General features: G+C 33.1%; 1 protein-coding gene across 4 annotated transcripts in view; it reads right to left on the bottom strand.

The window, feature by feature from the left end:
- Positions 1 to 19729, bottom strand: part of LOC6038423 (glutamate receptor ionotropic, kainate 2) — a 46350-nt gene extending 26621 nt beyond the window's left edge. For all 4 annotated transcript variants that reach the window (XR_005276826.1, XM_038249732.1, XM_038249733.1 and 1 more), the window contains exons 1-2: positions 19023 to 19729; positions 11242 to 11414 (exon numbers count right to left, since the gene is read on the bottom strand). Coding sequence is in view for 3 of the 4 variants with exons in the window: in XM_038249732.1 (XP_038105660.1) it covers positions 11242 to 11414; positions 19023 to 19143 (294 nt within the window). In the remaining variant the exon portion in view is untranslated. The remainder of the gene's footprint in view (positions 1 to 11241; positions 11415 to 19022) is intronic.
- Between the last annotated feature and the right edge of the window lie 5398 nt (positions 19730 to 25127).

The following is a 25127-nucleotide window of genomic DNA, read 5'->3' as shown; positions in this document are numbered from 1 at the left end:
AAATGTAAATTAACATTTATTTCAGATTTTTTTAATTATTAGTTTCTTTTCGTTAATTAATAATAATTTTCTTGATTTTTTATAGAAAATTTAAGACTTTTTTTAAAATTTAGCAAAAGATTATGAAGGTTTTGAATATTTTTTTTGTTTTGGTAGATTTTTTTTGGAAATTAAGAGAAATAAGTAGAATTTTACAGATTTTTTTTATTAATTTGGTAGCATCTAGACAAATTGTCTGACTTTTATAATTTTATAGAAGCTTTATTATTTAAAAAAATGGTTGAACTAGAGAAAATTATGTAGAATTTGAAATAAAAATAATATTCAAAAAATTATGTTTTTGTTCAGAATGTTCCAGAAAATAAAATATTATTTTAAATATTTTTTTAAACCTTAATTAGATTAATTTAGCATTTTCATTTTGATTGGAATATTAGAGTGTTTTAGATATTTTCAATTTGCTTTGATTTTTTTGAAATTGTATTCATTTTTTAGAATTGTGCGGTTTTACGGTTTTTGAATTTTTAACTTTTTTTAGATAAACTTTTTAAAATATATTTTAAAATAATATTTGTGTTTTCTTTTATCATTTCAAAAGTTTCTAATATTTACAACATGGAAAAAAGCATTTCAATTTTATAGAATTTTTTTTAGTTGAGTCACTTTATTCACTTCATTTTTTAGTTTTTTTTTAATTTTCTTGATTCCCGTGTACCCCAATATTATTATTTTTTAAATAGATTAAATAGATTAATTTAAAATTAATAAAAATACGTAAATAAGCATAATGTAACATACTGCACGATTTTACACTTTTTTTCAATGGAAATGTCATATTAAGTTAATAATTATTTATTATGCCCTACAAACCAAAACAAAAACTTAAAATGATATTTGAATAGCCTTAGTAGTTTTTTTGTATCTCTCCAGATATATTAAAAAAAAACAACTTAGAGTTTTAACGATTGTTTATGAATGATTGAATTTTTGTTTTTAATTTTCATAGATTTTTAAAGCTTAAATTGTTTTTTTTTGTGTTTTTTTGTATGAGTAATTATAAATAGTGTGGAGGGGAGTTTCAAAGTTTCTACAATTTCCAAAAAAAGGTTCACGTGGTTTATGGACAGTTCCTTGAATAAATATTTAATTTTCTTTATTTTTTTCTGATCATATTTTTTTTTTTAAATTTGAAGATATTTAAAAAAAATAGAAAAATAATTTTCTTTTTGTTAAATTGTTTATCAGTTTTTTTTATAAAAAAGTTTTATGAGTTAATCAATTTCTGGTAATATTGTCATGGGAAATTATCTATTTAGCCTTGAATGAAATTACGTTTAAGCTAATTACATAATTTAAAATAAATATTTCCTGAAATCTGGAAGCACTGCCTAAAGAAAATTGATATATTTTTAAGTATTTTATTTTAGTGGATCTGAAGCAAAGATTTACTTTTCGAACTGATTTACCTGAATCTTCCACCAAAAAGGCCAAGCGGACTCCAGCCTCCCCGTATACATTTCCCAAAAGCAAACAAACAGTGCTGCCCGCTCGTTCTCGTTGGTGGTTATTATTCCCGGTGGTCCCAAAAATTATTCAAATGACGCGGAAACTCTGTGGAACGAGGAGGAGGTTGGCAACACTGCCGGGGAGGCAGCTCATGGTGACACTCCGGTGTTCATAAGTCATGTTGGTTTAGCTCTGGCAACACTGGACACCGGATTGTGGCGGTGGGCATCGTGAGGCTAATAAAGCTTTGCCGGGGCTTGCAGTGGTCGCACAGATTGCTATTGACTCGATTTTTTTTAAGTTTTACTTTTTGAGAATAAAAGGGGAAATGAAACCAATATCAGTTCGTTTGCCATAGTTGCCTAGTTGGGATAAAAAAGTTTCAAAGAGAGCAGTAATTAAATCTATAACCCTTTTAATCGGTTAAGTGTATCATGAACGTGAGCACTCTACGACTTGCTCACAGACAAGTGGAAGTGTTCGCTAGTCCATTTTGGATTTCGTTTCTTATGAACTGTCAACAACTTTCAAAAATCACCACTAGAGGCGCTACCGTAGCACTTTCTTGACATCTCCACCATTTGCAGCGCACTTTCCGCTCTCGTTTTTGTCTGTGACCCCCGACTCATGGCCTTTAGTTGAGGTCCAATCATTGAACTAGCCCGTGTTCCGTGCCGGTGATTATGGGATATGATGGCAAACCGGGGCTGGCTCGAGAAGCGTAGAATTACCGGTAGATGGCAGCACCAGCGTGATACGAGATCAAGCGATCCATCACTTTAATTAACTCGATAAAGTCAATAAACTTGGCGTGGCGTGGCGCAACTGCACTGAACTGCACTGAACTGCACTGAAATGGATCGCCGTGGTGAAGTTTACCCAGTGGGACGGGACGGTGATATTTGGAGTTGGGAGTGAGTCACGCAGCAGCTTGATGCGTTCGACTGTTAATGAAGCTTTCTAGATTGGAATGCATGTTGCTCGAGGGTTGGTTTTTTTTTATGCTGAATTTTGATTTTATGGTTATATGGGAAAAAAGCAGTTCCGATTGATTTTGAAAGTTGAGCTATAATGAACAAATCGACGATTTTTTGTTCAATTTCGACGTAAAAAGGTGCAAAAAATGGTAAATGTGTAAAACTATGCCTGTAGATTCTTTAAAATGTGATACGTTCTCAGAATCCTCTCTGCGGTAAACACGACCCAGTAGGGCTGGCCTAGGATGTACTGCATTTATTAATCAGCGTTTTCTTCTGGTGAAAATTGTTATGAAAGTAAAAGTAATTTTCTAAGGATTTTTTTTTTAATTTTAAATGATTTCAACCAGTTAAACAATAAAAGAACATGACCTCAAAATTCGTACCAATAAATAAAAAACTCATATCGGCAATCTAAATCCACAATCCCAGCAACCCGGTAATGCAAGCAGTGCGGGAATGCCAGTTCCCGAGTAGACGGAAATAACTTGGGAAGGTCAGTTTTTGATATTGTGAGAAGATCGAAATATGTTATTCGAATGATCGGATTAGTTGTTAAAATAACAAAAATCAATAACAAAGATTTGTTCGAAAAATCACATAAGCTGTTATTATGTTGTTATTGCACTAACAAACCAATAACACAGAAGGAATCATGAAGGAATAACAAGATTTGTTATTTTGTGCGGAGAGGTGGAGCAGCATAATAACAAAAAATGTTATTAAACTGGTATGTCTCCATAACAAAAAAAAAATTGTTTTGGTTTATTTGTAATTTGCAAATAAACCTGCAGTTATCATGACTCCTTTGTACTAGTCAGAGCTGCAGAGTCGGGTACTTCCAAGCGACTTTGAAGACAACTCGGACTCTGGATGCAGGATTTGACGTCAACGACGACTTCAGCTCTCCAAAAATACCCGACTTAACAGATTCCGACTCCAAGTAAAAGTTGCTGAAAATTAGCTGAATTCGATGCCGTCTCCGAGGTCTCACTCCAGCTCGAACTTCAACGTCAGCTCCGACTTCCTGGCTCTGTGAAAATAATAACAGTTTTTGTTATTCACACTTCAAAAATTCTCAAAAAAAAATCAATTCCGTTAGGGAATATAACAAAATTTAAAACAATGAACTCTCAAAAGTTAATTTTATCGGATTAATTTTAGCTAAAAACCCCGTTTCATGGTGAATAAATCACCCCGATGAAATTGGTCATAACTATTTCATAGTTCTAGCCAATTTGAGCAAAATCCCTTTGGGGGTATATCAAATAATTAAAAAATCAACTTTCAAAATTTCAACTTTTTAAAATAGTTTTAGCTTAAGGACCCCAGTTCATGGCCAAAATAATGACTCCGACGAAATTGGTCGAAATTATCCTATAGTTCTAGCCAATTTTAGCAAGTCCCTTAGGAGGTATATCAAATAATTAAAAAAAATTAACTTTCAAAATTTCAACTTATTAGAATAAATTTAGCTTAAGAACCCCATTTAATAACCAAAATAATGACCCCGACGAAATTGGTCAAAGAAATCCCATAGTTCTAACCATTTTAAACAAATTCCTTTAGGAGGTATATCAAATAATTAAAAAAAATCAACTTTCAAAATTTCAACTTTTTAGAATAATTTTAGCTTAAGGACCCCATTTCATGGCCAAAATAATGACCCTGACGAAATTGGTCAAAATCATCCCATAATTCTAACCATTATAAACAAAGTCCTTTAGGGAATATATCAAATAATTAAAAAAAAACAACTTTCAAAATTTCAACTTTTTAGAATAATTTTAGCTTAAGGACCCCATTTCATGGCCAAAATAATGACCCTGACGAAATTAGACAAAATTATCCCATAGTTCTAACCATTATAAACAAAGTCCTTTAGGGGGTATATCAAATAATTAAAAAAATCAACATTCAAAATTTCAACTTTTTAGAATAATTTTAGCTTAAGGACCCCATTTCATGGCCAAAATAATGACCCTGTCGAAATTGGTCAAAATTATCCCATAGTTCTAACCATTATAAACAAAGTCCTTTAGGAGGTATATCAAATGATAAAAAAAATCAACTTTCAAAATTTCAACTTTTTAGAATAATTTTAGCATAAGGACCCCATTTCATGGCCAAAATAATGACCCTGTCGAAATTGGTCAAAATTATCCCATAGTTCTAACCATTATAAACCAAGTCCTTTAGGGGGTATATCAAATAATTAAAAAAATCAACTTTCGAAATTTCAACTTTTTAGAATAATTTTAGCTTAAGGAACCCATTTCATGGCCAAAATAATGACCGCGACGAAATTGGTCAAAATTATCCCATAGTTCTAACCATTATAAACAAAGTCCTTTAGGGAATATATCAAATAATTAAAAAAATCAACTTTCAAAATTTCAACTTTTTAGAATAATTTTAGCTTAAGGACTCCATTTCATGGCCAAAATAATGACCCTGTCGAAATTGGTCAAAATCATCCCATAGTTCTAACCATTATAAACAAAGTCCTTTAGGGGGTATATCAAATAATTAAAAAAATCAACTTTCGAAATTTCAACTTTTTAGAATAATTTTAGCTTAAGGACCCCATTTCATGGCCAAAATAATGACCCTGTCGAAATTGGTCAAAATTATCCCATAGTTCTAACCATTATAAACAAAGTCCTTTAGGGAATATATCAAATAATTAAAAAAAAACAACTTTCAAAATTTCAACTTTTTAGAATAATTTTAGCTTAAGGACCCCATTTCATGGCCAAAATAATGACCCTGTCGAAATTGGTCAAAATTATCCCATAGTTCTAACCATTATAAAAAGGTCCTTTAGGGGGTATATCAAATAATTAAAAAAATCAACTTTCGAAATTTCAACTTTTTAGAATAATTTTAGCTTAAGGACCCCATTTCATGGCCAAAATAATGACCCTGTCGAAATTGGTCAAAATTATCCCATAGTTCTAACCATTATAAACAAAGTCCTTTAGGGAATATATCAAATAATTAAAAAAATCAACTTTCAAAATTTCAACTTTTTAGAATAATTTAAGATTAAGGACCCCATTTCATGGCCAAAATAATGACCCCGATGAAATTAGACAAAATTATCCCAAAGATCTAAACATATTTAACAAAAGAAAAAATAATAACAGATTGTGTTATGGACACTAAGAAACTTTTCCATTTGTGCGATTTATGGTAATTTTATTTCTAAGTCAGTATACCGAACAAATAACAAATTTTGTCATTAGGAGAATTTTTGAAATGTACAACATTTCCTCTTATTAGCGTGTTATTAAACATTTTCAATATAACATCACTTCAATGCCAAATTTTGTTATTTTATCAGAAACTGTTATTATTTTTTCTTCTTAAAGTTGAACTTCAGGATAAAATAATAACACTTTCTGTTATTTTAACAGGATTTGTTATTGAAATATTATTAATTTTGTTATTACCGTCTGCCCGGGTTAAAATTTTCCACGTGCACGTGCAACAGATAATAGCCACCCCATAGCAACGGCGGGAAAACAATTAAAATTTTCAATTAAAATAAAAGCCAATAAACGTAAACCATAGTCAGGGGCGGGTGGGTTTCGTGCTGTTTTCTTTTGCGAGAGAAAATCGCGTGGATGCACACGTGGTTCCGGCGTTAATTTCGGTTTAGACTCTTGGTCTTTTGAAATTTGATATTTATTTTGTTGTTTACAATTGCTCATTTGTAGTATGTTTTTGGTGTTTTTTTAGTATATTTTTAATTTCCCTAATATATTTTAAAATTGATTTCTGTTTTAAGGGTTACACTTCTCGGAGCTCGACAGAATGTAGTAAAGCCAAATAAAAATATCACTTCACTGTTTATCGCATTTTGGCTGGTGATCTATGAAACGATCAGCCTGAGTGCGCTTGCACTCCTTCTTGGAAGGCGATTTCTTCAAATTTAATAACTAGATTAACTCACTAGCTAGCACACGGTAATTTCTTTTTCGATAGTTATATCTTTTTTTGAATTTCCATTGGCATTTTTATGCTCATTTTTTATGACTAACCAGCGAAATTCAGAATTATCTCTTAATTTGTTCATTCTACAGCATTTTATATGAAAAGCATTAGGGTGGCCCATTCAGGTCGGTAATTCCACAAAGTTGCCAGGTGTGAGAGCGACAGAAGTTTCTGTGTCCCTTCTAAATGGAAACTGGAACGGTAGTTGTAGCTGAGCAATTTTCTTCAAGGTGAGTCGGATTATTTTTTTATGTATAATTTTAATGTGCAGGTGCACCCATTTTAAAAAAAAAAAATTAATTTTATTTAAATTTTTAAATTAGTTGGAAATGGTGACCATGCCCAAGTAACATTTTTAAACCAATTAGCCCCAACATAGTTGTATTAAGGTTTTATGGTAGCATCTTGATTGCTTAATAGTTTTATTTGGGCATTCGCCGCAACCAATAAGCAAGAGCTAATTAATAGGTTCTAACTAGTAAAAGCTAAATGGCTTTCAATAAGTTTTATAAATAATCAAATCATTTTTTTTTTCAAAAATACGAAGTTTTGTGAAAATTTCGAGTATTTTCATTTTTTTATTAACTTTCGAAATGTATGAAAAAATCCCGATCGTTCGACACCCACATCGTAAAAACGGAAATTTTGAGTATTTTATTCGAAAATACGTAGTTTTGTGAAAATTTTGAGTATTTTCTAAAAATGTTGTTATTACATTTGAAATGTATGAAAAAATCCCGATCGTTTGATACCAATATTGTAAAAATTGAAATTTTGAGTAGTTTTTTCGAAAATACGTAGTTTTGTGAAAATTTGGAGTATTTTCTAAAAATGTTGTTATTATATCCGAAATGTATGAAAAAACCTGATCATTTGATACCCATATTCCAATAACAATATATTTTTGGTTTCTTTAGAGAAAAAAAAATGCATTTTTGAAACACAGGAAAAATACGTATTTTCATGAAATAATAATTTTAATGGATAGCTGACATCATCCCGATTTCAAAACACTATAATTTTTTAATGTTTGCATGATTTTTCGTACGATTAAGCCAATGTCTCCCATATAGCCAAAATCCCATAAGCTCTGTGCCTCGGTTATGCACGCCTCGGTATTGCATCTCCCATATGCGGTGCTAAACCGAGGCATGACTGTATCTGTTATTTATCAACGCAATTTTTGCAAACCATCTCCATTTTATCATGTGGCAAGACAAAGACTTATTTTTTGCCAAAATAAAATCTATTTGGCACTAGACGTTTGAAGACGTATGAAATGTCATTTTTACTTAACTCCTGACTAGGTTTTAACAAAGGTTTTATAAAGGCTTTGAGGATGTTGTTAGGATTCAGTTGTAAAGCCTTGAACTCCTATGTAGGTTTTATAAATTACTTTTGGGTTTTAACAGAGGTTTATCGGGGTTCTGGGGAGGCTGTTACGACCAAGTGGTTTTAATGTTGGTTTTGGCTGATGTAGAGGTTGTGACAGCTTTGATAAAGCCTAAAATGTTACTTGGGTGTTATTACTTTTTAATTGACTTTTTTGTATCATCCAAGAGCATGGTGCCCCCAACGATGCATTGCTTTTATAAACAGGAACGTGAGCGGGGGATCCCCACGTTTCTTCCTCTCATGTAGATTCAGAAAGGTGTTGTGGTATGAACATTCGTGCTCAAAACTCAATCCACTTCAACGAATCATCTTTGCGGTTAACTTTACGCAGTTGGCCTGGCCGCTTTAACGTTTTGTGATGTTGCAAAGCATTTTATTGCATTGGGGCACTGCAAATTTTAATAATGACAAGAGGATGCTAGGCGTCAATCCACCTAAGGCATTTTCCAGGATGCCCTCGAAAGACTGGCTGCGATAGGGATTAGAAAGCATAAGGGTGGTCCTTTAAAAAAGGTTTCTATTGCATATCTTTTTTGATTTTACTTTTGGCAATTTTGGTGTCTTGAGGACATATTTAGAGCATAAAATACACATCTTTTGAAACGTGAACGAAGTCGCTAGGTCATTTTGGTGAAAAGTTGCAGCGTTTTGAATGTTTTTAATAGGCCTTTTTCAAATGTTTGTATCTTTTCGAGGGGGTAACAAAAAAAAAATGCTCCGCGGTGCATATGAAAGCTTAAAACTTCTTCAAAGGGTTTTTCTTAAACCCAAGTTAGGCCGTTGCAAATATTTTTTGAAGTTTATGTCCCTCGACTCTGACCTAAGTCGAGGGGGGGGGAGGCTAAACAATAAAAAAAAGTATAAAAATTGAAACTACGAGCCATGGTTTCAATATTTTAATGAAGAAAGTGTTTTAAAATGCATTCTACACCTGTCCAGTTGTTTTGCCATCTTTAGTTTCCAAAATATCTAAGTATTCACGAATATTTTATTTTAGCGAAAAATTAATTATTTGCGATGCTGTACATTGGAATTTCATAAAAAATCAAAACATTTTTAAACAAGCCCAAACATGATAAATATGATTATCAATGCAGAAAAATGCATTTTAGATTGTTTCTAGTTGATTAGACTTCTATTTTCATGGAATCTAGGGTGATCTTAGATGATCTAGGATGGTTCATATTCATATACAGTCGACTCTCTGGTTGTCAATATCCAAGGGACCGTCGAGGAAGAGAATCATTAGTTTACAGAACGATGCAAAATGAAGACTCGATTGAAAATATGTTTTTCTTGGTACCCAGCTATGGGAGAGAATCATGGCAACGTCCAGCAAACAAAAACAAACTAATGTCAAACACCCTTCAAAGCTTCGTTTCGCAAAGAAAAATGTCTATGCAAGCCATGAGATAGTGACAATATTGACAACCGGAAGAGATTTTTAAAGCAAACAGAATCCAAGGGACCGTCGAGGAAGAGATTCTTCAAGCAAGAGAAAATATCGAGGAATAAAGCCAATCGAAGTATGCAGTTTGAAGGGACTGAAGAATTCATCGATAGATGGAGCAATATTGATATCGAGAAGATCGACAGCCAGAGATTCGACTGTAATTTAATAAAATATGATTTTTTAGTTTGCTTGGAAAGAAAAAGAAAAAAAAATCATTTAGAACAAAATTCAAATACATAACCTGTTTTAATAAGTGAAGTAGCAGAGGATACGATATCTGATTAGGGTGGCTCAAATGAATTAGAAAAAAAAAGATATATTATGTTTGTTAGAAAATGTATTGTACCCCTCGAAAAGATACAAACATTTGAAAAAGGCATATTAAAAACATTAAAAATGCTGAAACTTTTTACCAAAATGACCTAGCGACGTCGTTCACGTTTCAAAAGATGTGTATTTTTATGCTCTTAATATGTCCCCAAGGCACCAAAATCGCCAAAAATAACACAAAAAAGAAACCTTTTTTTTATGGGCCACCCTAGTGCTTTCCATATAAAATGCATTAGAACATTAACAGATTTAGAGATAAAGATTTGGTGCCTTCGGCAAAGTTGTTTGAAATAACTAGTACTACAATGCTGCCCAAGAATGTGTACCTCTATCTCATCTAGGCGCGAAGATAGTTTTTGAAAATATTAGAAATTGTTGGACCACCCTAATATAGTTTTGATCAAAAGGCGAAAAAAAAAACATTTTTAACAAATGCTTTTTAGACACCGAAGCTCGAAAATGCATCCCTGAAACGGAAAAAAATTATTCCTGCTAAATTTGCGTTTCCAACCACTGCGGCAGGGGAGGAAGGATGCGTGGACATACCGTATCAAACTCTCCTGACAGCAGTTCCATTTGAAAGTTAAAGAAAAACAAAATGCTTCGAATTGGCTACAAATTGGTGTGTGTGTGTGTGTGTTCTTGACCCAAATAAATCGACCCATTTTTTCTATTTGGCCATTAGGGTGACCAACGCTGTGTTAGGGTGGTCCAAAAAATGGTCCAAACAATGGAATGTTAAGGAAAGATAGAAAGGAATTTGACAAATTTCGCCTCATATTTGAAAAAAAATCGCATGAAAACTTCAAATGCGGTTTTTTGTCTCTTCACACGTGCCGTTTCGACGGGCGAACAAAACTCGCGCGTGGAAATTGCCACCCAGTTTGTTCTATTCCGAGGGGGAGCAAGGAAGCGACGAAGCTGGGTGAAAATTTAAACAGACTTTGTTGGTGCTCAAACACGCGTGTGTGTGTGTGTGTGTTTTGTGTACACACATATCTTCTTCCGAAAATGAACGCCGTCAATTTAATTATTTATGAGGAGAATATTGAAAAACGTGCAGACAGACAAACAGACCTATAAAAAAACAAATCAATCACTTCTCACTAGAGTCATCTAGTAGGCGAACGTGCGCACTGCACAAGATGGCACAACCAACTGTCAAAACGTGTGCAAATGAGCAGTGGTGAGTTCAAATCAAATTGTGATCATTCAAATTGACCGTTAAATTGTTGATCGATAGACTTTGAAGACGACTCACGTCTGTTTGTCTGTGGTGGAACTTTTACCAACGCAAAACTTGAACAAACGACGTAGACGATGACGACGACGCCAAACGAAGTGAGGCGAATGAGTTTCATTGGGCGAGGAAGTGCGAAGTGATTAATTTATTGAGTTTGTATATGAGATGGAAGTAATTGAAGCCATTAAATGTCGGAGAGACAGAGTGCAACAGTAACGATGTTTGCAAAGTGCTGCAACTATAAAATCGGATTGTAAAACAAGTTGAGCTGAACTCTTTTGATCAAACTTTGAGTTCTAGAAATAACAATCCGCAAAAAAATACTTGAATTGACTCACCCGCAGCACCTTGCACAGCTTCTTGGACACGTCGAACTGGTCGCCGTACTTGACCGTCACCGGTACCGCTTCCAGCCGGTAATTGGAGTAGGACAGCTTCTCGTTGTTGACGGCCTCGACCGCGTACTGGAAGGCGAGTGAAACGTCATCAGTGTCGCTGTCAAACAGGCCGCCTGTCAAAAAGAAGAAGAAAAAAATTTGCTTATAAAACATTTGACAGTGACCTTAAAATTGGGAACAAGTTTGAACAATGAATATCTTTTGATTTATTTTATTTAAATATTTTTGTGAATTGTGATGAATTATTTGATTCAAGTTGGCTTTAAAATTTGTACGTCTCCTTGTTTGTGGTACAATTAACAAGGCCAAACAAATATACGCTCATTTGGTTCTATTCAGGAAACTACTACACCGTAAAAAAAAAACAATGGTAATATTACATAAAGGAATGTGGACAGATTGTGTGTAAAAAAAAAACTGTGTAAAATTGCCTCGATAAATATGTAAATTTGTTTACTCTTTTCTTCATAAACTAACAAAAAGTGCGTTCTACGTTCAACCCTTTTTAACCTCTTTTTCCTTGAAAAACCCGAAAACAACGCATCAAATTACTTTGTTTACTTCCCCAATCGGAGCCATCTTTTGGAAGATTTTGTTATTGTTTACCTTCCCCCATTCCCCCCCCCCTCCTTTCTCTTTCCAGCATCCATCAGAGCAGGGCAACAAAGGAAGGCCAACATCGAGAGCCCCAGATAATGACATTATAAATAAAAGAACAACAAAAATCTCTAGTTCGCTTCTCTTTTACTTTTTTCCCAGCCGGAAGGTTTCCGCTGTGAGTGGAACTCCCAAATTTCCTTTTTAACAGTTTTGAAAAACCTTTTTTTTTCGCTGTTAGAAAAGGACTCATGTTACCGTAAACTGGGGGTCAATCGGGACACATGGGGCGAATTGGGACAGCAGTTTTAACCATGTTGGAGCACAATATTGTGATTTTTCTGGTTGGTTTCGGTTAGAACAGACTCAGACCAACAAAATGTGTACATCCATTTCCAAATTTAAAAGCTTTAAGTGGTCTAAAAACTGCTGTCCCTATTCAGACTGTAGTCCCGATTCACCCCAGATTACGGTAATCATTTTTTAGCTCTTTTTGTTTGATTTGTTGTTGTTTTGAATTGATGTTGAGCTGTCAAATTCAGTATCTAGTTAATCGATGAAATTATTGTCGAGAATATTATCGTCTAAAGACAACGATAATTCGATCATTATCGTCATTTCGATAATTCTATCGGTGATAAGCTTATCGTCGATGATTGACGATAACTCATTTTGTTAATCTTTGTAAAATCGGCTTAAATGTTAAATGTTAAATTTCAATGCTTTCACCAAGAATATATTTTTTGAAAATGTGGTAAGTTTCAAAGGGGACTATCCATAAACCACGTGGACACTTTTTGAAATCTCAATCGCTCAACCCCCCTCCCCTAAGTGGTTTGTGAAAGATCCCAAGTATAAATACTCTAAATTGTTCACAAAATATAGTATTTTTTCGAAAATACTCAAAATTTTCATAATTTGCAATATGGGTATCAAACGAAGCGAAATTTTGTATGCGTTTTCACTTTATTAGAGTTTTTTGTCTATAACTAAAATTAAAAAAAAAAATTTTAGTATTTTTGAAAAATACGGTATTTTGAGAAAATTTTACAATTTAAAAAAAAATCTATAAAAAAAATTAAAAAAGCATACAAAATTTCGTTTAAAAAAACTAAAATTTTCACAAAATGCTGTATTTTTTCGAAAGTACTCCAATTTTCAAAATTTGAAATATGGATATCGAACGAAGCAACATTTTGTATGCCTTTTCACTTACTAGAGTTTTTTTTAAACTAAAATTTTCACAAAAAACGTTACTTAATCCACCCTTAGGTGGTTGGTGCCTTCCTCTCATTCAAAGGGTAATGCTATCCAAAATAGACACGCTCGTGGGAAGGTCTTTAAATTACCTATCCAAAGATAGGTCGCATGATATATTTGGAATACGTTTTCATCTAAATATCTGAGAACTAGCCTCCAAAAAGTGTATAAATAACTTTTAAGTGCTTATAACTTTTGATAGGGTTGTCAGATCTTCAATGTTTTGGACGCGTTGGAAAGGACTTTTGATTACCTGTTCAACGACGGGTCTAAAAATGTATAATATGCTGGAGTTTCTTACAAAAACCACCCTTTTTACAATTTTCCGGACTTTAGTCAAAATCGTTTTTTTAGCATAACTTTTGAAGTACTTTACTAAACTTCATAATTTTCAATAGGGACTTATGGGACCCCAAGACGAATCGAATGAGATCAAAACGGTCCAAATCGGTGAGCTGAGATAATCGAGTGCATATTTTTTGGTACACAGACCCACATCCCTACACACACACACACACACACAAACATTTGCTCAGAATTCGATTCTGAGTCGATAGGTATACATGAAGGTGGGTCTAGGAGGTCTAATTGAGAAGTTCAGTTTTCGAGTGATTTTATAGCCTTTCCTCAGTAAGGTGAGGAAGGCAAAACCTTATTTTTCGAAAATACTTAAGGGGTTACATACATGTAGAAAATCACAAAATTTTAAATTACAGAATATTTGTTAAATCCACTCAAAGGATAATTATTAATCACTCCTGAAAGTTTCATGAAGATATTTCATGATTAAACTGAGTAAGAGACGATTTAAGCTCAAAATTTTGCCATGCGCAAAGTGGGCTGTCAAATTTTGTTGGCCTTTTTCTCTAAAACCCGAGTTGATTTACGGGTGCCACGATATCTCGAGATGGGAAGGACCAGATTGGCTGAAATTTGAGGTGAAGACTCTCAAGATGTATCCCGTGTGCATGACGAAGCCCAATTTTTAAAATTTGCTATTTTGAAAAATACAAAAATCAAAAACTTTTGGTTTTTTTATCAAAAACACAAAAATATTTTTATCTTTTTTTAAAATAAACTTTTTGAAAATCGGGCTTCGTCATGCACTCGGAATCGGTTTAACGAGTCTTCACCAAAATTTTTAGCCAATTTGGTCAAGACTGTGTTGAGATATCGTGGCACCCGTTTTTTGAAATTGCTAACTTGAAATTGCTATATCTCGGCAATGGTGCAACCAAATGTCTTCAAATTTGATTTGTTAGTAGGTGAAAATGTATATTATAATGCCCTGAAAAAAGAATTTAAAAAAGTTGAAGTGTGTGCTCATACTAACCTCCGATTTTTTTTGCCGATATACATGTATGTAACCCCTTAAATTTGCAATATGGATATTAAACGAAGCGAAATTTTGAATGCTTTTTCACCTTATTTGAGCCTTTTTTTTAAACACAAAGCATTCACAAAATACCTTTTTTTCGAATATACTAAAGTTCTCAAAATTTGAAATGTGGGTATCAAACGAGGCGAATTCACTTTTTTAGTTTCATTGAAAAAACCAAAATTTTCACCAAATTCCATATTTTTTCTAGAATACTAAATTTTTCAAAATTCGCAATAAATAAGGCGAAATTTTGTATGCTTTTTCACCTTTATAAAGTTTTTTTTATTGAAAATACACAAATTTTTCACAAAATATCATTTGTTTTTCAAAAATACTAATGTTTTCAAAATTTGCATTGTGGCTTTCAAACGAAGCGAAATTTTCTATGTGTTTTCATTTTATTAGATTATTTTTAATGTTGAAATTCAAATTGAAAAGCACACAAAATTCATACAAAAGCATACAAATTTCCGCTTCGTTTGATATACATATTATGAAATTTGAACATTTTCGAAAAATAGGTATTTTGTGAATATTTGAGTTTTCAACAAAAACTATAAAAAATGTCCATATTTCAAATTGCGAAAATTTCAGTACTTTCGAAAAATATGATATTTTGTGAATATTTTAGTATTTTCTAAAAATGACTCTAATAATTTCAAAATGAATAGCAAATTTCACTTCATACCTATATTGTAAATTTTGAAAATATGAATATTTTCGAAAAAATAAGGCTAGTATAAACTTTATTTAATTTTTTTGTCTTCCCCACCCCCTTCAAAGTTGGCCTAAAAAATCAGAGGGCAAAAAATTTTTCTTTTCAAAAAACTTCGAAATTTCAACCAAAAATTTAGGTGCAATCAGCTGAATTTAATTTAAAATGCATTCCCCTGCATTTAGAACCATTTTTAAGCATATTTGCGTTGATTTGAAAATCTATTGAATTTTTGAAAATTTTCGATGTTTTCACAAAAATAATGTGATTTTGTCAAATCTTACATTTTTTTGAAAAATTAGTGAAAGCATTGAAAATATAACATGATAAAGTTGCCAGGACCGTGGTGTAGGGGTAAGCGTGGTTGCCACTCACCCAGTCGGCCTGGGTTTGATCCCAGAAGGTCCCGGTGGCAAATTTTGAGACGAGATTTGTTTGACCACGCCTTCCATCGTACGGGAAGTAAATGTTGGCCCCGGACTAACTTAAAAAGGTTAGGTCGATAGCTCAGTCCAGGTGTAGGAGTCGTCTCCCTGGGTCCTGCCTCGGTGGAGTCGCTGGTAGGCAGTTGGACTAACAATCCAAAGGTCGTCAGTTCGAATCCTGGGGTGGATGGAAGCTTAGTTGTAAAAAGAGGTTTGCAATTGCCTCAACAATCAAGCCTTCGAACACCTATTTTCGAGTAGGAATCTCGTAATCGAGAACGCCAAGGCAATGCTGTAGAGCGAATAATTTGATTTGATTTTTTGAAAGTTGAATTTAGTCGATTTAAAAAAAAATAGTTATCGTTCATCATCGGCGAATATATTATCGCCGATAGAATTATCGAGCCTCGATAATTTTATCGATTAACAACCTGTTAGATACTATCTAACTTTAGCACAGACACTAAAATTTAAGCGTCATTTTGAATGTCTGGAGAAACTCACCACTCCAATGTCAAACTCACCACAGCTCACTTTACACGCGTTTGACAGCTCAAGCAAAACAAAGAAAGTGGACAAAGAAAGAAGACTGTCAACAAAACAGTCATCCTGTTCAACGATCGACGTCTGTTTGTCTGTGTGTCTTCAGCGTGCGCAAATTTGACAGCGCTACACGCTTAAAGGGAAACCAAAACAAAACTTCGTTTTTTTCCTCCTTCAGCGCGTTGAAGCGGAAAGAAGTGGCTTAAATTATTGCTGCCAAGCGACGGTGGAAAACAAAAGGGCAAGTGGGGACATTTCAAAGCTGAATAGAAGTCTGAGGAGGAAAAAAAAAGTTTCAAAGAAACCGGCAAAGACAATGACAAGACGACGACGGCGGCGTCGTCTGGTTGCCAGAGAGCGATTGTAAAAGTTGTAAATGTAAACAAAACAACTTTTTGTTCCCCTCACAAGTGCACGTTTGAATGGAAAACATGGAAAACGAATGAATTGCTTGGCAAAGTGGCGGTGTTTTATCTTTACTCTGTTTTTTTTATCTTTTGTTTTTGCTGATGGTGGAATAGAAACTTAAGGGTGCTTTGGTGAGTTTTTGTCTGAGCTTGTTGGAGGTCGTTTAACCTGCTTGGTTAAATTTTAAGTACTAAAGAGAGACAATAATTGAATTTTAAATTTTTGTTAAATTGGAGACTTGAAAGTCACACAAAAACGAAGTAACCCGCTTCAAACCCAAAATTGAGTAGAAGCAAATGTCATCGTGTCAGAACAGTTGCTTCGAAATGCATAATCTGTCAATAAACTCCACAATCCAAACGGTTTATGTGGGAGCTGCATCGCAGTTCGTAAACAACTCTTTCAGCAATTTGATGTCGGAGCTTAGCGCAAACAAAAATAAATACAAACTCAGCGGGATCAACCTGAACCAACTTGTTTTTGTTTCTCTCTCTCTGTGTATATTTGTCAAAGCCTGCTGTGTTAGCTAAAATTGATCCAAATGCTGCAAATTCGGTGCAATCTGTCAATTAGGGTAAGTTCGAAATCGTCGCACGAAACGTCAAATTCCTCCATGTTTTTTTCCTCTTCCTACTTTTTATTTTTTGCATTTTGGGTTCGCAACAAAAAAAAAAAAAAAAACACGACGCCGCGTCTCGCGTCATGTTGGATGGCTGGTGTGCGTGTGAGTATCACAAAAAGCATGATATTTTGGGGTATTTTAGAAAGACGCGAGCGCGCCATCTGTCGCGGTCGCGTTGTTGTTGTCGTCGTCGATGTGTCTGTCTGGTGGTGAATTTTTGTGTGGGAGACATTTGCGTTTTTCTTTTGAGTAACATTTTATCACAGATAAACAGTCGTGGATTTCGTTATAAATTAGCAGTTTAACGGACAATTTGAAGTCTCGAGAGGAAATTTTTAATTTTGAAAATGTATTTACGCACACAAACCTACATTTTGTGCACTCACAACAATGGATTTTTTAATAAAAAATTCAATTGTCAACGTCTGATTGTCTGAGATTTTATCTAAATTGTTACAATCATTTAATCATGTTTTGGAAAAGTAAAAAAAAAGTGTGTTTACCTAAATCATGTTTTTTTCAACATAAAAAATTTAACAAAATATATAATTTCTTTACGATAGTGTTAAATAACCTGGGGACTATTATGAATAATATTATGATAATAGTGATTATTAGGGCTAGTGATTTTTAACGGCAAAAAATCGAAATTTCACGAAAACATTGAAATTTTACGGTATTTGGAAAACCGTTAAAATTTAATTAAAAACGTGTACTTTTAGCAGATTTTGTTCAGGAAAGTGTCTTAAATTTAGCAGTAGTTGAAGATAGAAAATAAATCACTCTGAGACAAATTATTTTTTTGGAAAAAAAACTGCATTGGATTAATTTTGAGAAATTTGGAAAAAGTTGAATTTATGAATTTATGATTCAGCTACATATTTTAATTTTATTGACATTTAAGAAATTTAATTTGCTGAAATATCTCCTAAACGAAGCATATACTGAATGTCATATTCATCAAAAGTAAAATCAAATTTCAGAAATAGGTAAATTTTAGTATTTCAATTAGGTTCAGGCAAAACTTCATTAAAAGCATTTTTTTTTCATTAACATTGCAAAATATTTGGTTATTAAGTATTCATTAACACTAAAAATCGCTAGCCCTAGTGATAATAATCATTATGATTATTAATGATAAGAAATGTTAGAAATTTAAAACATTAGTTCCAGTTTTTTTTTCAATTTTGTCAATTTTGTCAATTGTGTGAATTTAGTGAATTTTGTGAATTTTATGAATTTTGTGAATTTTGTGAATTTTGTGAATTTTGTGAATTTTGTGAATTTTGTGAATTTTGTCAACTTTGTCAATTTTGTTAATTTTGTCAATTTTGTCAATTTTGTCAGTTTTGACAGTTTTGTCAATTTTGTCAATTTTGTCAATTTTGTCAATTTTGTCAATTTTGTCAATTTTGTCAATTTTGTCAATTTTGTCAATTTTGTCAATTTTGTCAATTTTGTCTCAATTTTGTCTAAATTTTGTCTCAATTTCGTCTTAATTTTGTCTCAAGTTTGTCTCAATTTTGTCTCTCAATTTTGTCACAATTTTGTCTCAATTTTGTCTCAATTATGTTTCAATTATGTCTCAATTTTGTCTCAATTTTGTCTCTCAATTTTGTCACAATTTTGTCTCAATTTTGTCTAAATTTTGTCTCAATTTTGTCTCAATTTTGTCTCTCAATTTTGTCACAATTTTGTCTCAATTTTGTCTCAATTTTGTCTCAATTTTGTCTCATGTTTTGTCAATTTTGTCAACCAAAACAAACTCACCAATTTTGATGTGCTCGACCGTTTCGTCGGCATCGCTGTTGTACGCGGGAAACGCGCCAAAGTGTGCGCTCAACACTAGCGCCACCAGCGCCACCACCGCAGACTTCTTCCTCTTATTCATCTTTCTGACAGTGAGCCGGCTGTTGCTCACCACTTCACTGACAACAACAACAACAATCAAGAGAAAAAACGCACAATTTTCATGACAGCTCCAAAAGATGGCACGGCTTTTTTTTTTATTTGAGGTTATGTAACACTATTTTTGGTTGATTTCAACACTCGATCGTAGTTGGCCTCCTTCTTCTTTTTCTTCTGGAGTTGGTTGACACAATGACACTGACGCAATGTGGGCCAGTAGGCTATGTTGTTGTTGTCAAACCACGGACGCTGGCGTTGAGCTTGCAAGCAAATTTTCACTTTCAAGCAAGCGCACCGAACACACTTGACTTTTTTCTTCGAGACACTTGAGATGATTTTCAAATCGCTTTTCCACCAATTTTGGGGTCGTTTTCACGCACTTTTTCACCACTTGCCCCATCAACAGACACTAGATCGCACAAATTTCACATTTTCGCACTAAAAAACACAAATTTTCACGCCAAAAAAGCGACTTAATACTTTTCCCAAAAAAAAAAAGAAAATGGCGACCCAAACGCGCGCGCGCCTTCACGACGACCGGTGACAACTTTTCACGGTGAGTTTGCTCGGTAAACTGAGCGGCGTCGGTCGTGACACGGGCCGTGATGGGCCGGCCAGACAGACACGAGTCACAAGTGGATGAGCCGTCGCCGTGAGAGATTTTTCCGAGGGCCCGCGTTGCGTTGTTGTTGTTGTTGTTTTTCTTTTCTAAAATTACCCATCGTCAGAGGTTTGTCGCGCTGCGGAAATGTGTATTCCGTTGCGTTGCGTTCGAGGGGTGAAACCTGTTGGGGAAAAGGTGGTTTGAATTAATGAATAAAAAAAACAATAAAAAAATATTGAGTACACTAATTTTAGAGTGTAACTTATACAAATTATTAGCTAAATTAATTTTAATTAAGTACACTGAAGAGCACTGCTCGAACTATTGAATCTAATTTTAAACCCCACGACAGAACACAAAACATAAAACAAATTACACAAATGAATTGTAGTCAACACACAATGAGAGTGCATCGGAACAATGGTCTTTTGTTCACTATTCAACCAAGAACAAACTGGACACATGCAGCTCATTTTATGCTTGATTGGCGGACAATGAGGTGACAATAATCCAATTTAATACTGTGTTAATGATGAATTACCCACATGGCATGATTGTTAATTGAGTTCAATTAAAATTCATTCGAAAAGTTTCTTTTATTTTTTCTGAAAAATTGGTAAAACTTTTGTCATCTAAGCCACCAACATAAATTTTTCTGCAAACTGCAAAAATTACCGGACTGTTAATTTTAATATTTATAATTTTTCTGGAGGTTCCTTGGTCAAAATAATTAGACCCTTTTTTTGTTTGGCCATTAGGGTGACCTGCATCGTGCTAGGGTGGTTCAAAAAATGGCAATTTTCGTAATTTTTCGCAAAAACCACTTTTTTTTTAAATCATTTTATCCGATTTTAGCTGTCTTAGACGCAAAAAGAAAGGTGATGAGTTTGGCTATTTGAGAAAAATAGTACGAAGTTTCAAAAATGTAGCTTAACATTCGAAAAAATCGTATGAAAACTTAAAATGGCATTTTGACCGTGGCTGGACCAAAGAGCCTATGTCTGAAAATAGTTTTGGCGGATTCCTTGGAAAATTTCACTAAAAGTACAACAAATTGGCGATGTCGAATCGTAGATTTCCGAGATATGTTTTTTTCAAAATAAAAACTAAGGTTTTTGACGCGCCACGCGCAAAAACAGGAGAATTTTGGTTTAGGCTCTTTTAAAATGGAATTTCTGAAAATATTGAAGTTTCTTGAGTTTCTTCTGATAAATTTAACAATAGGTATGAATATTTGGAACAAATACAGGCAGTTCTATCAAAAACCATAATTTATTTTTTCAAAAACTTCTCAAACTTAGGAAATCTCATTAGAAAGGGTTCATTCACATATAAAGTAACGCAAACTTTGACATTTATGGAAATTTCCCTGTTCCAATATAAAAAGATTTCCATGCGATTCCAAATTCAAATTCTAACAGCGTAACCAAGGCGTTCTCCCTTCCCTTAATGGGTCACGTAATATTTGAACGAACCCTTAGGAGAGGTTGAAAAGATGTTTTAATTTATTTAAAAAATCAATGCATTTTTTTTTCTAATTTCGAAAAATGACAAAAATTTTACTAAACTAAGCTTAAAAAAAATGATTTCCCGATTTGAAACAAAAAAAAAAGAGCGAGAGAGAGAGAGAGAGAGAGAGAGAGAGAGAGAGAGAGAGAGAAATAGTTTTATGTTTGAACTTAAATTTAAACAAAATATCTTATTTTTTTTCAAAATTCTCAAGTTGCAGAAAATAACAAAATATTAAAAATGAAAATCAATTTAAAATTAGACTAAACTTGAATATTCACGATACCTATTTAAATTTAAACTGTATTTTGTTAAAATTTCCATATTTTTCTCAAAGTACTTAAATTTTAAAAAAGTTATTGAAATTTCTCGTCATTTCTTCATTATATTGCAAATCATGAATAATTTAGTATATTTTAAAGTTTGATACAATTTTGGTGTTAAGTTTTTTTTTAATTCAAGAATTTAGAACCCTAGTATTAAAAAATAAAGATCCAAAATGTTGTTTTGTAAAATATAGAATTGGTGGAAGTTAGAAAGCGAAAATAAAAGATTTTTTTTTCAAAAACAGTTATGTGCTTTGGGCCATTTACAAACTACGTGGATATTTCCGCAGTAACAGTTCAATAGGGCGAATCTGCGTTTGTTTTTTTTTTTAAATTGAGAGAAATTACAAAAAAGGCAAAATTTCAAAGCGGAGGAAGAGAAAATTTGTAGGTTTTAAATCTCTCAAATTGTGAAAAATCTATTTAAATTGTTTGCGTCGTTTCTTACCAATATAGCAAATCATGAACAATTGTCGTATTTGAAAAAAAGTTAAAGTTTGAATATTTATTATCAAAACTATAGAATTGAATAAAAAAAACACAAATATGATATTTAGACATATTTTTTTTTATGTTCATGAGAATTTAAAAATGAAGTTTTTTTTTTCTTTAAAACGCCACGTTGAAACTTTTTTGGATCTTTTTTTGAATAAAAATAATTTTTGTGAAAAACGAAATTTTAGGCAAATAAAAGTTCTACACCAAATTCATACTCCAATTTCATAAAAACAAGTTTCGTGAACATTTTAAGATTCAAGAAGAATTGTAAACTTTTCATAGTTTGAGTATTTTGTTTAAGTAACTTCCGTGCTGCGAAATCAATCAAATTTTTAACCCGGCAAGAGCTGGGTGCTGAAAAGACAGAATGCGTAACGTGATTTTCGAATGCTCCCAACTGCTCCTTACTAATACAAGTGCACTACTGCTGTAAACATAAACAAAGTAGAAGGCTTTGTTCAAGCTCAAGCGTGACTTTTTTTTTGCTGCTGAAGTGACTTGTTTTGAAACATTTTGGATCTGTTGATGTTAAAGTTTTTGCTGAAAAATTAAGTGCTTCGCGCATTTTTTGTTCGTAGACTAAACGATGGGTAGCCAAAAGATGCTTTTTTTATTTTCAACGTGACGAAAAATTGCGTCAGAAGTGGGTGGAATTTTGTGAACCAGAAGCACGGCCGAATGGAAGTTCCAAGATTATGTATCTTTGTATCTTAAGATTTGTTGACTTCGAATACCTCAAAAGTTCGAGTAATTTTTTAATCCTGACAAAATAAATTATAGATCGATTACAATACTTGCCACTTCTTGGTATCATTTTGCAAACAGTAAATTGGTTCCGCTTTGACAGTTCTAAATTGAGGCCGCTTTGCGAACCACTATTCTGCACCCAGGGCAAGAGTATGATGTTTGGTAATAAAAAAAGAAAAAAAAAGAAAATGTGATTCTTTGGGTCATCCATAAATCACGTGGATTTTTAAGGAAATTATCAAAAAATTTAGTACTGCAAACTAAAAACTCAAGTGTTATGAAAATCTTTTTTAAGTTTCGAGTCACAAATCGTGAAAATTCAAGAATTTTAATAAAACTTCAACACAAACAATTCCAAATTTCGAGTATTTTTTCCCTAGTTAATTACTGTGAAAATTAATTGATTTTTTATCGGACTAAAACTTGTTATGTGGTAAAACGAACTTGAAAACTCAGAATAAGAAAATTAGAGATTTTTTATTTTTCATATAGATTTTTTTTAAATGACCAAAGCAAATTTGAGTTTTCCACACCAAAAATCCAAATTTAATTGTGAAATTTGGGGATAAAAAAATGTTTTTTTTTTCTGCCATTTCTTAACCATGCGAAGAGTTTTTTTAAGGAAATAAATGAAAAAGACGTTTTGGTTAAATAAAAACGCCAAAAAATCTAATGCCCTGGAAATCTATTCAAAGATTCGAGTCACAAATCTTGAAAATTTGAGAGTAAAATAGTAGTTTATGCAACAAGTTGCAAAAAGAGGATTTTTTCAGCACGAGTCGTACATTTATCCAATGAGGTTCACTGAGTGAAATTTTATGTCAAATTTTCATGTATTTTGTCAATAAATCGTTTAAATAAAAAAAAAATTATGAAAAGTGTTACTTTTCGAAACAAGTGCTGAAAAGTTCAACTTTTCAGCACCCATTTTTTTCAGCATTTATTTTGAAAAGTGTTGCTATTCGATTCTGTTATTTTTGGTACAGAAAAGTAGGCTATTTCGTCGTTTAAGAATGACAGGAAAAGTAAGTAGTTTCACGACGGAATTGCAAAAAAAGCTTTATCGGTTTAAATTTTGAGCATTTCAAAATTGAAGTTTTTTTTTTTACTTCAATGACTTAATTTTACATCATTTTACGCCTCTCTTAGCTAGACTAGCTCATTTTTAAAATACAGTTTTGTAAAAAATACTTCGTTTAAATAACAAAAAAAATACATTTTATAAGTAATTAAAATTTACTTTTAAACTATTCAAAAAAATTCGCCACATGGCAACCATATTGCAATTTTTTAAAATTTATAAATTTCGAAATAAAGCGAATTTTATTGAAATTTTTAGTACTTACATGTTTATTTTTTATTTATCAATAATAACAAAAAAGAATTCAGACAAATTTCAATAAAAATATTAATTTTAATGCATGGAACGCAACGCTTTCCTAAATGTGTAACGTCATATTTGAATGAACCCCATTTGACATATTTTAAGTGCTGAAAAAATGAAATGTTAGTTTTCCTACTTGGATATTATTTGTCGACAAGACTTCAAACTTCAAAACAGTATCAAACAGTATGACTTTTTGATTCAAGTGCAGAAAAGTTGAACTTTTCAGCACTCAAATGTTTTGTTATTTTTGATAGGAAAAGTAAGTTGTTTCATAAAAGAATTGCAAAAAATTAATAAATAATAAATGTCGGTGGAATACACAAAATCAAATCTCAATACACTTACCACCTCCATCCAAGTTGATTAAATTGTCCGTCAACACGGCTCATCTTCCGCGGCGATGATCGATTACCCAGGGCCTACCCTTTTTGTCCCCGGAAGAAGCCACACATCATCACAACTCGTAAAAGCCAAGCCCCCGCAAGTCAAACGGACGGACGGTAAACGAAGAATGACACCACGCACACACACACACACACACACACCCATGAAACGACCACCGTTAATAGATTGTGACAGCTCATCACGCAATTGTTTACGCAAACGGCAATCCAATCCCAATCGATCCGTACCGTGTGTTTATCCCAACTTCCAACATTTATGACCCCCGGCGGTGGTTTGACGTGTAATCTGTCAAAAGATTGATGATCTCGGGTTGACTTTTGACAGCACTCACTGAGATTACCTTTCTCTGTGGGTTGAACACCAATAATGGTTGATGCCTTTGCCGTTCTTTATGCAAGCTGTCAAACGTGCACGGTTGCCGAAAAGTTACTCAAAGTTGATTTAAGAGTTTGGGATTCGTTCGGATCATTGACCTAACACTCTGCGCCGGC

This window comes from Culex quinquefasciatus, chromosome 1, assembly GCF_015732765.1.
Source record: "Culex quinquefasciatus strain JHB chromosome 1, VPISU_Cqui_1.0_pri_paternal, whole genome shotgun sequence".
NCBI lineage: Eukaryota > Metazoa > Arthropoda > Insecta > Diptera > Culicidae > Culex > Culex quinquefasciatus.
This window is presented reverse-complemented; position numbering and strand designations above follow the sequence as displayed.